This window comes from Salvelinus sp. IW2-2015, linkage group LG15, assembly GCF_002910315.2.
Source record: "Salvelinus sp. IW2-2015 linkage group LG15, ASM291031v2, whole genome shotgun sequence".
NCBI classification, from domain to species: domain Eukaryota; kingdom Metazoa; phylum Chordata; class Actinopteri; order Salmoniformes; family Salmonidae; genus Salvelinus; species Salvelinus sp. IW2-2015.
Genome location: NC_036855.1, coordinates 12147128 through 12160353, shown reverse-complemented (window position 1 = coordinate 12160353; position 13226 = coordinate 12147128). Strand labels below are relative to the sequence as shown.

The following is a 13226-nucleotide window of genomic DNA, read 5'->3' as shown; positions in this document are numbered from 1 at the left end:
CCGAGAGCTCACAGGACGCCACAAAGCTTTCCAGGGCATGGGCCCCTCTCTCGTGGCAAACCCATTCCAGGGCGCCCTGCCCTTCAAAAAGAAAGAACTCTCCCCGGGGCTCCCGTCAGCTTCTCCTAGATTGGTCACGTTACCTCACTAGACGCCTCAACCCGCCAGTCCGTGGACATTCTGAAAGTAGTTTTGAGGTCAGTAGGTCACATAACCAAGGAGCTGTTGAAATTAGAAAGTGTGAGAAATTCATGTAAAAAGGTGTGAGATGAAAATGTACAAACGAAAGGGTTTGAAATATAGAAGGGTAGTCTGGGGACATTCTGAACCTTGTTTGAAGTTAGTAGGTTACATGATCAAGGAGCTATTGTTTTTCAGTATTTCTAATTTCATTGAATTCATGTAAAATTGCGTGAGATGAAAATGGACAAACTAAAGGGTGTGCAATGTGTAGGCCCACTGGGTGTACATTCTGAACCTTGTTTGAAGTCAGTAGGTCCAAGGAGCTAAATTAAATAAATAATTTAAAATAGTGCGAGATGTAAATCGACAAAAAAAAGTGTGTGCAATGTGTCTATGCCATCGGGTTAGCTAGAACCAGTTTTAGGAGTAATGGTTAGAGCTATTGCAATTTGAATAATGTGATATGTCACTATGTTGACAGTCCCTAACTGCTGTTGGTGGACATAAGGAAAACTACAGGCAAATATCCATCCTGAATCTGTCTTTACCTCGGTCCACGAACAATGTTTACAATACCGCGTTGGTAATAAGGCATTATTTGTTCGACCACTACTTCTGGGGTAGCTAGCTAGCTAGCTTTAGCTTGGTACCTAGCTAGCACCAATACAACCAGCCTGAAAACAATGAACAGTAGAAACTGCAGTCATTTTCAATATTCTTAGCAATGATTTAGGAATCCTTGTAAGTATTAGCTAGGTAGCCACTTGTTGTTCGCCTATTGCAATTGAACTTCAGTTCATAAAAATAAACAACTAGCCAACTACTTAACCATGTTGCCCAAAGCTAACGTTATAAGCAGCCAGCTAGCTTCATCTGGCTAGTGAGGCTCGACCGGACTGGTTTATATGTTGCGAAGCTAGCCACAATAAGGAGTAGGCACAATAGTGGAATTTGCAGTTTGCCTTCTGAATAAAAGCACCTCTTTTGAAAGTGATGCAGAATTTTACAATTGGTGGAATCATGCCATATTTAGACTAAATAATGTTAAACAAGGTTGGAATGTGAAGCAATGAAATGGGGTATCAGTCTACTTGGTGACACCCACAGAACACAACTGTGAAGAGTTTACGCAAATATTAGCGTAGTAGCTCTTATCGTGAGACTGTGACTGTGTGAAATCACCTCCCAAGTCAGCCTATTGACATTCATATTGCACTGTACAGCTTTACCTAAGGATTGGGTATCAGTCTACTCAATACCAAGATATTTTTTCCCAACGTCCTCAGTTATCAGACTCAAACATCTGTGCAGTATTGTTTTTCCTCGAATCAATCAAATGTATTTATAAAGCCCTTCTTACATCAGCCAATGTCACAAAGTGCTGTACAGGAACCCAGCCTAAAACCCCAAACAGCAAGCAATGCAGGTTTAGAAGCACGGTGGCTAGGAAAAACTCCCTAGAAATGCCGGAACCTAGGAATAAACCTAGAGGAACCAGGCTGAGGGGTGGCCAGTCCTCTCCTGGCTGTGCCAGGTGGAGATAATAACATGGCCAAGATGTTCATAGATTTTTATTTTTTTATTTCACCTTTATTTAACCAGGTAGGCTAGTTGAGAACAAGTTCTCAGTTTGCAACTGCGACCTGGCCAAGATAAAGCATAGCAGTGTGAACAGACAACACAGAGTTACACATGGAGTAAACAATAAACAAGTCAATAACATGGTAGGGGGAAAAAAGAATCTATATACAATGTGTGCAAAAGGCATGAGGTAGGCAATAAATCGAATAATTACAATTTAGCAGATTAAACTGGAGTGATAAATCATCAGATGATCATGTGCAAGAAGAGATACTGGTGTGCAAAAGAGCAGAAAAGTAAATAAATAAAAGCAGAATGGGGGGTGAGGTAGGTAAATTGGGTGGGTAGTTTACAGATGGACTATGTACATCTGCAGCGATCGGTTAGCTGCTCGGATAGCAGATTTTTAAAGTTGTTGAGGGAGATAAAAGTCTCCAACTTCAGAGATTTTTGCAATTCGTTCCAGTCGCAGGCAGCAGAGAACTGGAAGGAAAGGCGTCCAAATGAGGTTTTGGCTTTAGGGATGATCAGTGAGATACACCTGCTGGAGCGCGTGCTGCGGGTGGGTGTAGCCATCGTGACCAGTGAACTGAGATAAGGCGGCACTTTACCTAGCATAGCCTTGTAGATGACCTGGAGCCAGTGGGTCTGACGACGAACATGTAGCGAGGGCAGCCGACTAGGGCATACAGGTCGCAGTGGTGGGTGGTATAAGGTGCTTTAGTAACAAAACGAATGGCACTGTGATAAACTGCATCCAGTTTGCTGAGTAGAGTATTGGAAGCTATTTGTAGATGACATCGCCGAAGTCGAGGATCGGTAGGATAGTCAGTTTTACTAGGGTAAGTTTGGCGGCGTGAGTGAAGGAGGCTTTGTTGCGGAATAGAAAGCCGATTCTTGCTTTGATTTTGGATTGGAGATGTTTGATATGAGTCTGGAAGGAGAGTTTGCAGTCTAGCCAGACACCTAGGTACTTATAGATGTTCCACATATTCTAGGTCGGAACCGTCCAGGGTGGTGATGCTAGTCGGGCGTGCGGGTGCAGGCAGCTTGATTTACGGTTGAAAAGCATGCATTTGGTTTTACTAGCGTTTAAGAGCAGTTGGAGGCCACGGAAGGAGTGTTGTATGGCATTGAAGCTCGTTTGGAGGGTCAAATAATAATAATCAGTGGTTTTCGAGGGTGCAACAGGTCAGCACCTCAGGAGTAAATGTCAGTTGGCTTTTCATAGCCGATCATTCATAGCATCTCTACCGCTCTTGCTGTCTTTCTCTGGAGAGTTGAAAACAAATAATGTTCAATACACATAGTAGGTTGGCAATAAATGTGGCTCAATTAAGTTGTTTCAGAGTCCAGCAATAAGAGCTACAACGCTAATGTTCTCTGGGTGTCACTGAGTAGACTGATGACCCATGTCATTGAGCCACAATCTGTAGGTAAGGCTGTACAGTGAAATAAGCATGCCCCTATTTACGATTCTAGTCTAATACATCCAGTGTGATTTCAACAGATTTTTGTCAAATGAACAAGTATTGTTGATTTTTTTTAAATATAACATTCCAACCTTGTTTATTATGATCTATTCAATTATGGCATAATTCTACTTTTTGTATTCATTTGCATCACTGTCAATTATATACTTTTATTTTGAAGGCTAACCGCAAAGTCCACTATTGTGGCTAATCCTTATTGTGGCTAGCTTCACATAGATGGTTCCAACCACCATTAATCAAATAAGAACTGTCTTATAAATTAGGGTTATTTTAGTTGACACCTAGCTATATGGTTAGCTAGCTAACTATATAGCTACTGAAACAGATTGTCGTTTTGCTATGGTTTTGGGGAAGAACGTTGTTTGCATCCATCAGTTAGCTAGGTTTTTATGACCAGCACTGTAGGTGCGCGAGAGAACCTTACCATCATCATAGCATACGTATTGATGAATCGTTGTGACTGACATATGAAATACGAGTGATTGTGTAATAACGACGTAAAAAAAATGATGAACGCTTTGTGACGTGCAGTCATATTCAGGTCCTGATTGGTCAACAAGCTTATTTGACATTATTGGTGACCAATCAGGACCTGAATATGACTGCACGTCACATAAAGCGTTCATCATTTTTTTACGTCGTACACATTGTATTTTTTGACACGCAAAGACCCAAACGGCGTAACATACTTATCTAGCCCTACAAAGCTTGACGTCATGTTTACAGTTGATTGTTTTACATTTTAGATTTAGCTGACACTCTTACCCCGACTGTTTTACAGGAGCAATTAGGGGTTAGTGCCTAGATCAAGGTTTAGGTTTATTTTACACCTAGTCGGCTCGGATTCAAACCAGTTACCTTACCGTTACTCAGTTACTTTACGGTTACTGGCCTAACACTCTTAACTGCTAGGCTACCAGCTGTACTTAATAACAGTACGTATAGTTATTTTAACAGTAACATTCTGTCTTAGGGCATAAGTGTTGGAGTTAAGTACTCGGCAAATGACTGTACTTGTTTTAGCAGTACGCGTCCCGTGTTGGAAGGTATATCTGTAGACGGTTCTGATTGGAAAGTCGTCGTTTGCAGTGCCCAGGAAATAATTAAATGCACTTGTTAGATGCTACCACTCCAAATCAAAACCAAACATGCATGTCCAATTTAATTGTGTTTTAGTAGGAAAACCAAGGAAAGCTTTTGGGGATATGTATGGGTGAAATGTTGGCTAGTGAAGGGGTGTGAGAGGAGGACATGGGTATTCAGGGAGTGTTTCTATGTGTTTCAGTGTGAAATGTTCTCAGAAGACCGTGAAGGATGCGTATCACGTCATTTGTAAACCCTGTGCCCTGAAGCTGGAGCTTTGTGCCAAGTGTGGGAAGAAAGAGGACATCGTAATTCCGTGAGTGTTCCTACTTCCTACACTATGGTGTATGTGAGTCTAAAGCCCACAAGCAGTCGGCTAAGCTGGCAGAGGTGTTGCTTGGGAACAGGGATGTCTGTTTCTACTGCCGTCTACTGGTTGAAAACAAATAGTACACATTTACCTAATTCATTGTAAGCTAAATAATAACTATGTTCTCATTTAGCATGTAATTTGTTGTTTTGAATGACCGCTATCAACATACGACATGACACTGTCCTTTTGGATTTAAGAAAATGGAAACTACATTGAAGAAAAATATAAATGCAACATTTTCAAAGATTTTACTGAGTTATAGTTCATATAAGGAAATCAGTCAATTTAAGTAAATTCATTATGCCCAAATCTCTGGAAATCTTAAAAATAATGTAGCGATGGGGATCAGAAAATCAGTCAGTATCTGGCGTGACCTCCATTTGCCTCATGCGGCGCGACATTTCCTTCGCATAGATTTGATCAGGCTGTTGATTGTGGAGTGTTGTCCCACTCCTCTTCAATGGCTGTACGAAGTTTCTGAATATTGGCGGGAACTGGAACCTGCTGTCGCACACCTCGATCCAGAGCATTCCAAACATGCTCAATGTCTGGTGAGAATGCAGGCCTTGGAAGAACTGGGACATTTTCAGCTTCCAGGAATTGTGTACAAATCCTTGTGACATGGGGCTGTGCATTATCATGCTGAAACATGAGGGGATGGCGGTGGATGAATGGTACGACAATGGGCCTCAGGATCTCTACATGGTATGTCTGTGCATTCAAATTGCCATCTATAAAATGCAATTGTTTGTTGTCCGTAGCTTATGCCTGCCCATACTATAACCCCACTGGGGCACTCTGTTCACGTACACGCTGTCTGCCATCTGCCCGGTGCAGTTGCAACTGGGATTCATCCGTGAAGGACACACTTCTCCAACGTGCCAGTGGTCATCGAAGGTGATCGTTTGCCCACTGAAGTTCGTTACGACGCCGAACTGCAGTCAGGTCAAGACCCTAGTGAGGACAACGAGCATGCAGATGAGCTTCCCTGAGATGGTTTCTGACAGAAATTTGTGGCACAATTCTTCGGTTATGCAAACCCACAGTTACATCACCTGTCCGGGTGGCTGGTCTCAGATGAGCCCGCAGGTGAAGAAGCCGGATGTGGAGGTCCTGGGCTGGCGTGGCTTCACGTGGTCTGCAGTTGAGGCTGGTTGGACATACTACCAAGTTCTCTAAAACAACGTTGGAGGCGGTTTGTTAGAGAAATTAACATTAACTTCTCAGGCAACCGCTTTGCAATCAGCATACCAACAACACGCTCCCTCAACTTGAGACATCTGTGGCATTGTGTTGTGACACAACTGCACATTTTAGATGGGCCTTTTATTGTCCCCAGCACAAGGTGCACCTGTGTAATGATCATGCGGTTTAATTAGCTTCTTGATATGCCAAGCCTGTCAGGTGGATGGATTATCTTGGCAAAGGAGAAATGCTCACTAACAGGGATGTAGACATTTGTGCACAAAATTTGAGAAGCTTTTTGTGCGAATGGGACATTTCTGGCATCTTCTATTTCAGCTCATAAAACATGCGACCAACACTTTACATTTGCATTTATATTTTTGTTCAGTATAGCATGTTAGAGGGATCATTTATTATTAAATTTACCACGGTGTTAATTGTTTTCATACCTCGAGATTAGCTCTATGTATAAGTAATGTTATAATAAAGGCATGAGAGGGTGGCCCACAGAATATTACTGCTCTCCAGTGCTTTATTGGAACACCATAATTACAGCGTTTCGACTATACAGAAGTCTTTGTCAGATAAGTAATGATAACACAGATTATTATGAAATGCGTGTGAGAATTCTGGCAACTTTAAATGGCCTTCAGTGGTGAAAACCCTTCGTGTTCAAGTACTCATGAATTTGTTTGAGTACTCATGTTAGTGCTTTAAATCTTGATCAAATGAAATTTTATTTGCAAGTCTATAGCACATTTCTTACAACAAATGCATTTCAAGATGCTTAACAAATAGAAAATAAATCAAATGGGGGTGAAGGCAGAAAGTTATGTTCCAATTACTGGTTGTTCTGATACAACTAAACGTATTTTCACTGCACTTGACATGAACACATCTTAGCGTTTGAAATTGACTGCTTATAAATGTAACCTAGTAGTAATCCCTAATAATAATATGGGTGCGTAGGGAAGACCGGGGAAATGGCCTGTCAGTTTCAATATCGCCAATCAGGAACAAGCTAGAATCATGTGATTCACCGTGCACATGCTCAGTTTAGTTACAAAGTCATGTGAAGAGGCAAGTCACTGTGCCACGCTCAGCAAATTTTATTTCCCAAAATAGTTTTATGTTCAATAAAAATGCATTCATTCTTGAAATGCACGTGTTAATTATAGGATATTCTTTTAATGTTTCATTTTACCACAAACACTGTTACAGTATGTTACAATTGACCCTCGGTTGTAGCGCTCCTTGTTTGAGACAAAATTATGCATTCTGTTTGCTTTAAAATGATGATGGCTACAGTTGAAGTCGGAAGTTTACATACACTTAGGTTGGAGTCATTAAAACTCGTTTTTCAACCACTCCACAAATGTATTAGTTAACAACTATAGTTTTTGCAAGTCGGTTAGGACATCTACTTTGTGCATGACACAAGTAATTTTTCCAACAATTGTTTACAGACAGATTATTTCACTTAATTCACTATCACATTTACAGTGGGTCAGAAGTTGACATACACTAAGTTGATTGTGCCTTTAAACAGCTTGGGAAATTCCAGAAAATGATGTCATGGCTTTAGAAGCTTCTGATAGGCTAATTGACATCATTTGAATCATTTGGAGGTGTACCTGTGGATGTATTTCAAGGCCTACCTTCAAACTCAGTGCCTCTTTGCTTGACATCATGGGAAAATCAAAAGAAATCATCCAAGACCACAGAAAAACAATTGTAGTCCTCTACATCTGTTTTATCCTTGGGAGCAATTTCAGGTACCATGTTCATCTGTATAAACAATAGTACGCAAGTGTAAACACCATGGGACCACGCAGCCGTCATACTGCACAGGAAGGAGACGCGTTCTGTCTCCTAGAGATGAATGTACTTTGGTGCGAAAAGTTCAAATCAATCCCAGAACAACAGCAAAGGACCTTGTGAAGATGCTGGAGGAAACGGGTACAAAAGTATCTATATCCACAGTAAAACGAGTCCTATATCGACATAACCTGAAAGGCCGCTCAGCAAGGAAGAAGCCACTGTTCCAAAACCGCCATAAAAAAGCCAGACTACTGTTTGCGACTGCACATGGGATTGTACTTTTTGGGGAAATGTCCTCTGGTCTGATGAAACAAAAATGGAATTGTTTGGCCATAATGACCATCGTTATGTTTGGAGGAAAAAGGGGGAGGCGTGCAAGCCAAAGAACACCATCCCAACCGTGAAGCACGAGGGTGGCAGCATGATGTTGTGGGGGTGCTTTGCTGCAGGAGGGACTTGTGCACTTCACAAAATAGATGGCTTCATGAGGGAGGAAAATGTTGCTTCAATATATCCACATCTCAAGACATCAGTCAGGAAGTTAAAGCTTGGTCGCAAATGGGTCTTCCAAATGGACAATGACCCCAAGCATACTTCCAAAGTTGTGGCAAAATGGCTTAAGGGAAACAAAGTCAAGGAATTGGAGTGGCCATCACAAAGCCCTGACCTCAATCCCATAGAAAAATTGTGTGCAGAACTGAAAAAGTGTGTGCGAGCAAGGAGGCCTACAAACCTGACTCAGTTACACCAGCTCTGTCATGAGGAATAGGCCAAAAGCCACCCAACTTATTGTGGAAGGCTACCCAAAACGTTTGACCCAAGTTCAACAATTTAACGGCAATGCTACCAAATGCTAATTGTGTATGTAAATGTCTGACCCACTGGGAATGTGATGAAAGAAATAAAAACTGAAATAAATCATTCTCTCTACTATTATTCTGACATTTCACATTCTTAAAATAAAGTGGTGATCCTAACTGACCTAACACAGGGAATTTTTAATCGGATTAGATGTCAGGAATTGTGAAATACTGAGTTTAAATGTATTTGGCTAAGGTGTATGTAAACTTCTGACTTCAACTGTACATCAATTTGTAGCAGACAAATCTAAGTTGTTTGTATCACATTTTGAACTCAACTGGCCAAAAAGTAAAACAAATGTGTTACAATTAACCCCGATCCACAATTAGTTCAATAGGCTTTTGTGTCTGAATAACAACGTGTGCTGTTGGACCACTACTTTCAGGCTGTAAAAATCTAAAGGGTTGAATTTTTCATGAATATTTTTTTCATTCTGCTTTCACCTAATAGGGTTGACACAAAGAAGCAGGAAGAGGAGGAAGACACCAATCAAAAGAAGACAGGATGCACTCTGAGGAAGAAAGACTTAGATGAGTTTGACAATGAGGATTTTGGCAACTTGAGCAGTGACTATGAGGACTTTGCCAGTGACTCAGGTCTTGAGAATGGAGGAGGCAAGGCCCCTATCGCTGATATGGCACATGTTAGTTTCAAAGACTGAAGACAGCCAAACCAAGACCACCATAACTGTACCTCTACTCTATTCATTTAAATGTATTATTATACATATCCTCTGATTATACATACTTTTGCATAGAAGCCTCTTCACTGTAGATTTCACCACTCTCATACAGTAGCCTACTTGTATTTGGGGTTGGAACATTAAATAAACAAAGCCCACTTTCAATTAACTGTTTTGTAATAAATCCTATGGGATATCAATGTTTTAAGGAAGCGTTATCCTGTCGTGTTTTAAAGGGCAATTGACAAGCATTACTAGGATAGTCATTATGGTGACCCCGCAGTATTTCCCATTGAAAAAAAGATAACCCGTGCGTTCGGTAAGTATTCAGACCTTGACTTTTTCCACTTGTTACGTTACGGCCTTATTCTAAAATGGATTAAATTGTTTTCCTCCCCCCTCAATCTACACACAATACCCCATAATGACAAAGCTAAAACAGGTTTTTAGAAATGTTTGCAAATGTATTTAAAAAAAACTCGAATGGAAATTTCACATTTACAGAAGTATTCAGACCCTTTACTCAATACTTTGTCGAAGCACCTTTGGCAGTGATTACAGCCTCGAGTCTTCTTGAGTATGGTGTTACAAGCTTGGCAGACCTGTATTTTGGGAAGTTTCTCCCATTCTTCTCTGCAGATCCTCTCAAGCTCTGCCAAGTTGGATGGAGAGCGTCGATGCACAGCTATTTTCAGGTCTCTTCAGAGATGTTTAATCGGGTTCAAGTCCGGGCTTTGGCAGGGCCATTCAAGGACATTGAGACTTGTCCTGAAGCCATTCCTACATTGTCTTGGCTGTGTGCTTAGGGTTGATGTCCTGTTGGAAGGTGAACCTTCGCCCCAGTCTGAGGTCCTGAGCGCTCTGGAGCAGGTTTTCATCAAGGATCTCTCTGTACATTTCTCCGTTCATCTTTCCCTCGATCTGACTAGTCTCCCAGTCCCTGCTGCTGATAAACATCCCCACAGCATGATGCTGCCACCACCATGCTTCACCATAGGGATGGTGCCAGGTTTCCTCCAGACGTGACGCTTGGCATTCAGGCCAGTGTTCAATCTTGGTTTCATCAGACCAGAGAATCTTGTTTCTCATGGTCTGAGAGTCCTCTAGGTGCCTTTTGGCAAACTCCAAGCGGGCTGGCATGTACCTTTTTACTGAGGAGTGGCTTTCGTCTGGCCACACTACCATAAAGGCCTGATTGGTGGAGTGCTGCAGAGAAGGTTCCCCCATCTCCACAAAGGAACTCTGAAGCTCTGTCAGAGTAACCATCGGGTTCTTGGTCACCTCCCTGACCAAGGCCTTTCTCCCCCGTTTGCGCAGTTTGGCCAGGCGTCAAGTTCTAGGAAGAGTTTTGGTGGTTCCAAACTTCTTCCATTTAAGAATGATGGAAGCCACCGTGTTCCTGGGGACCTTCAACGCTGTAGATATTTTTTGGTGCCCTTTTTAAGCCTTGAGACAACTGAGACATGGATTGTGTAAGTGGTGAATGAGGAAGACAAAATATTTAAGTACTTTTGGACTGGGTATGGTAGTAGGTTTGTGTTAAACACAGCAGCATTGCAGTGCTTTTCACGCTCAACAGTTTCCTGTGTGTATCAAGAATGATCCAGCTAACTTTACACCACTTTGGGAAGCATCGGAGTCAACATGGGCCAGCATCCCAATGGAATGCTTTCAACACCATGTCCTGACGAATTGAGGCAGTTCTGAGGGTAAGGGAGGTTATTATATATTGTTATTTAAGCTCTTTGCTTTCCTCTGTTGGCCATGGTGGGACATCGTCTCTCAGTTCTCTCACTTTCAGGATAAGGCTATGGGGACATTGTGAGTCATACTAACTTGTTACCGTGCTATTACCAGAATTCATTGATGATCTCAGAGCGGGTTTTATTTAGTGCCTTTAGTAATGCTCACATGGGTTTGTTCTGCTTTTTCAAACACACGTAATCGAAAACGCATGATCAAATGTCTTGTGACATGCTCTATCTAACTTAAAAGGACAGACCCAAATAACAAAACTTTCCTTACCTTGAAAGCATAGTCAAATCAAATTTTATTTGTCACATACACATGGTTAGCAGATAATGCGAGTGTTGCGAAATGCTTGTGCTTCTAGTTCCGACAATGCAGTAATAACCAGTAATATGCAAATGCAATCCTTCCTTGAGCAGAGTCTGCTTTAAAACACCACAGCATCTGTTAATGCTAGAAAGGCTGTCTTGCTATCAATTGAGACCTTAGTGTGCATGTGCTTTGAAATATGAATAGTGTTTAAATTAAGAAAACTATTTTATTTACATTTTATGAATGATAAAAAATATAACCAATGTTTCTAAAAGGCACCGTTACAGGCTTTAGTTTGAGGTTGGTTGGCACAGGTGATATTCAAGAGCTGTACAGCCCATGCTTCAGTTGGCATGAGCGATGTTTGAAGAGCTACATGGCTATTTAGCGCTTCCTCTTTAAGTTAAAGCCTTTGTTGTTTTATTTACCCTGTTTGGCTTGTTCCACCTTTTGATTTTATTTTTTGTTTATCATGCAGATCTAGTGGGCGTCCATGGCGGGGGTTTGTTAAGACCCTACTTGAGTTTGCTTGGCCAGCACCCAGTGAGTAAGGAAACCCCATGGATGCCTTTCACTACCCGTTTTAAAACCATACCCGCTTTCTTTTGGTTGTCAGTGGCTCATTTGTTAGATCCCTTTTTCACTGGAGTAACCATTTTTTGTTGTTATTGTTGAACTTGACAGTATCCTTTTTTGATTTTGTTCATTAGACATTTTAAACTCCAAGCATAGCCTCTGGAAGTAGTGCACTGAGCCTTTTAATAGTCCCGTATTAGTGGACCCATATAGTCATTTGTAGGTTTGTGCAAATTAATTATTTCAGCAGGCTGACTAAGTGTCTCATTTGTTGAGTGCTCTCTGCTACTTTGAATTGTTTTCTCAATAATTTTGGATGCAGATTTTAAATGTATGCCAAACACCCCTCCCCAATCAACCTTTCTATTCATTTTTGGAAGATCCAAAACAAACTTTGGGCCAAACTCTCACATTGGAATGCCCAGGGAGATTCAGTGTGGAAGCAGTGAGCTTTAGTGCTGAACCAGCAACTGTTTGAATTTGTCTGGATTGTGACATAAATTGCTTAATATGATTGTCTTTTGTGTCATTTCATTTGAAGATGTTGGCTAATTTACATGACCTATTGGGCCATATCAAGTACTATTAGTCATTGGTATCCTACCAATCTCTTGATAGTTTCAACCATATTTTGAAGCAATATAAAAAAATGTACAAGCATGTTTAAGTAACCTAAAATGTATGGTTATTTTTATTTATTTTATTTATTTCACCTTTATTTAACCAGGTAGGCTAGTTGAGAACAAGTTCTCATTTGCAACTGCGACCTGGCCAAGATAAAGCATAGCAGTGTGAACAGACAACACAGAGTTACACATGGAGTAAACAATAAACAAGTCAATAACATGGTAGGGGGAAAAAAGAATCTATATACAATGTGTGCAAAAGGCATGAGGTAGGCAATAAATCGAATAATTACAATTTAGCAGATTAACACTGGAGTGATAAATCATCAGATGATCATGTGCAAGAAGAGATACTGGTGTGCAAAAGAGCAGAAAAGTAAATAAATAAAAGCAGTATGGGGGGTGAGGTAGGTAAATTGGGTGGGTAGTTTACAGATGGACTATGTACATCTGCAGCGATCGGTTAGCTGCTCGGATAGCAGATTTTTAAAGTTGTTGAGGGAGATAAAAGTCTCCAACTTCAGAGATTTTTGCAATTCGTTCCAGTCGCAGGCAGCAGAGAACTGGAAGGAAAGGCGTCCAAATGAGGTTTTGGCTTTAGGGATGATCAGTGAGATACACCTGCTGGAGCGCGTGCTGCGGGTGGGTGTAGCCATCGTGACCAGTGAACTGAGATAAGGCGGCACTTTACCTAGCATAGC

At 41.2% G+C, this 13226-nt stretch overlaps 1 protein-coding gene across 2 annotated transcripts in view; it reads left to right on the top strand.

The window, feature by feature from the left end:
* The window catches only part of lg15h9orf85 (linkage group 15 C9orf85 homolog), a 14390-nt gene extending 4916 nt beyond the window's left edge, over positions 1–9474 (top strand). The window contains exons 3-4 of one of the 2 annotated variants that reach the window (XM_024001781.2): positions 4543–4656; positions 9031–9474. In XM_024001781.2, coding sequence (XP_023857549.1) covers positions 4543–4656; positions 9031–9241 — 325 coding nt within the window. In that variant the 3' untranslated portion in view covers positions 9242–9474. Of the gene's footprint in view, positions 1–4542; positions 4690–9030 lie in introns of both variants that reach the window. The other variant, XM_070446937.1, reaches the window with a different exon arrangement.
* The last annotated feature ends 3752 nt before the right edge of the window (positions 9475–13226 follow it).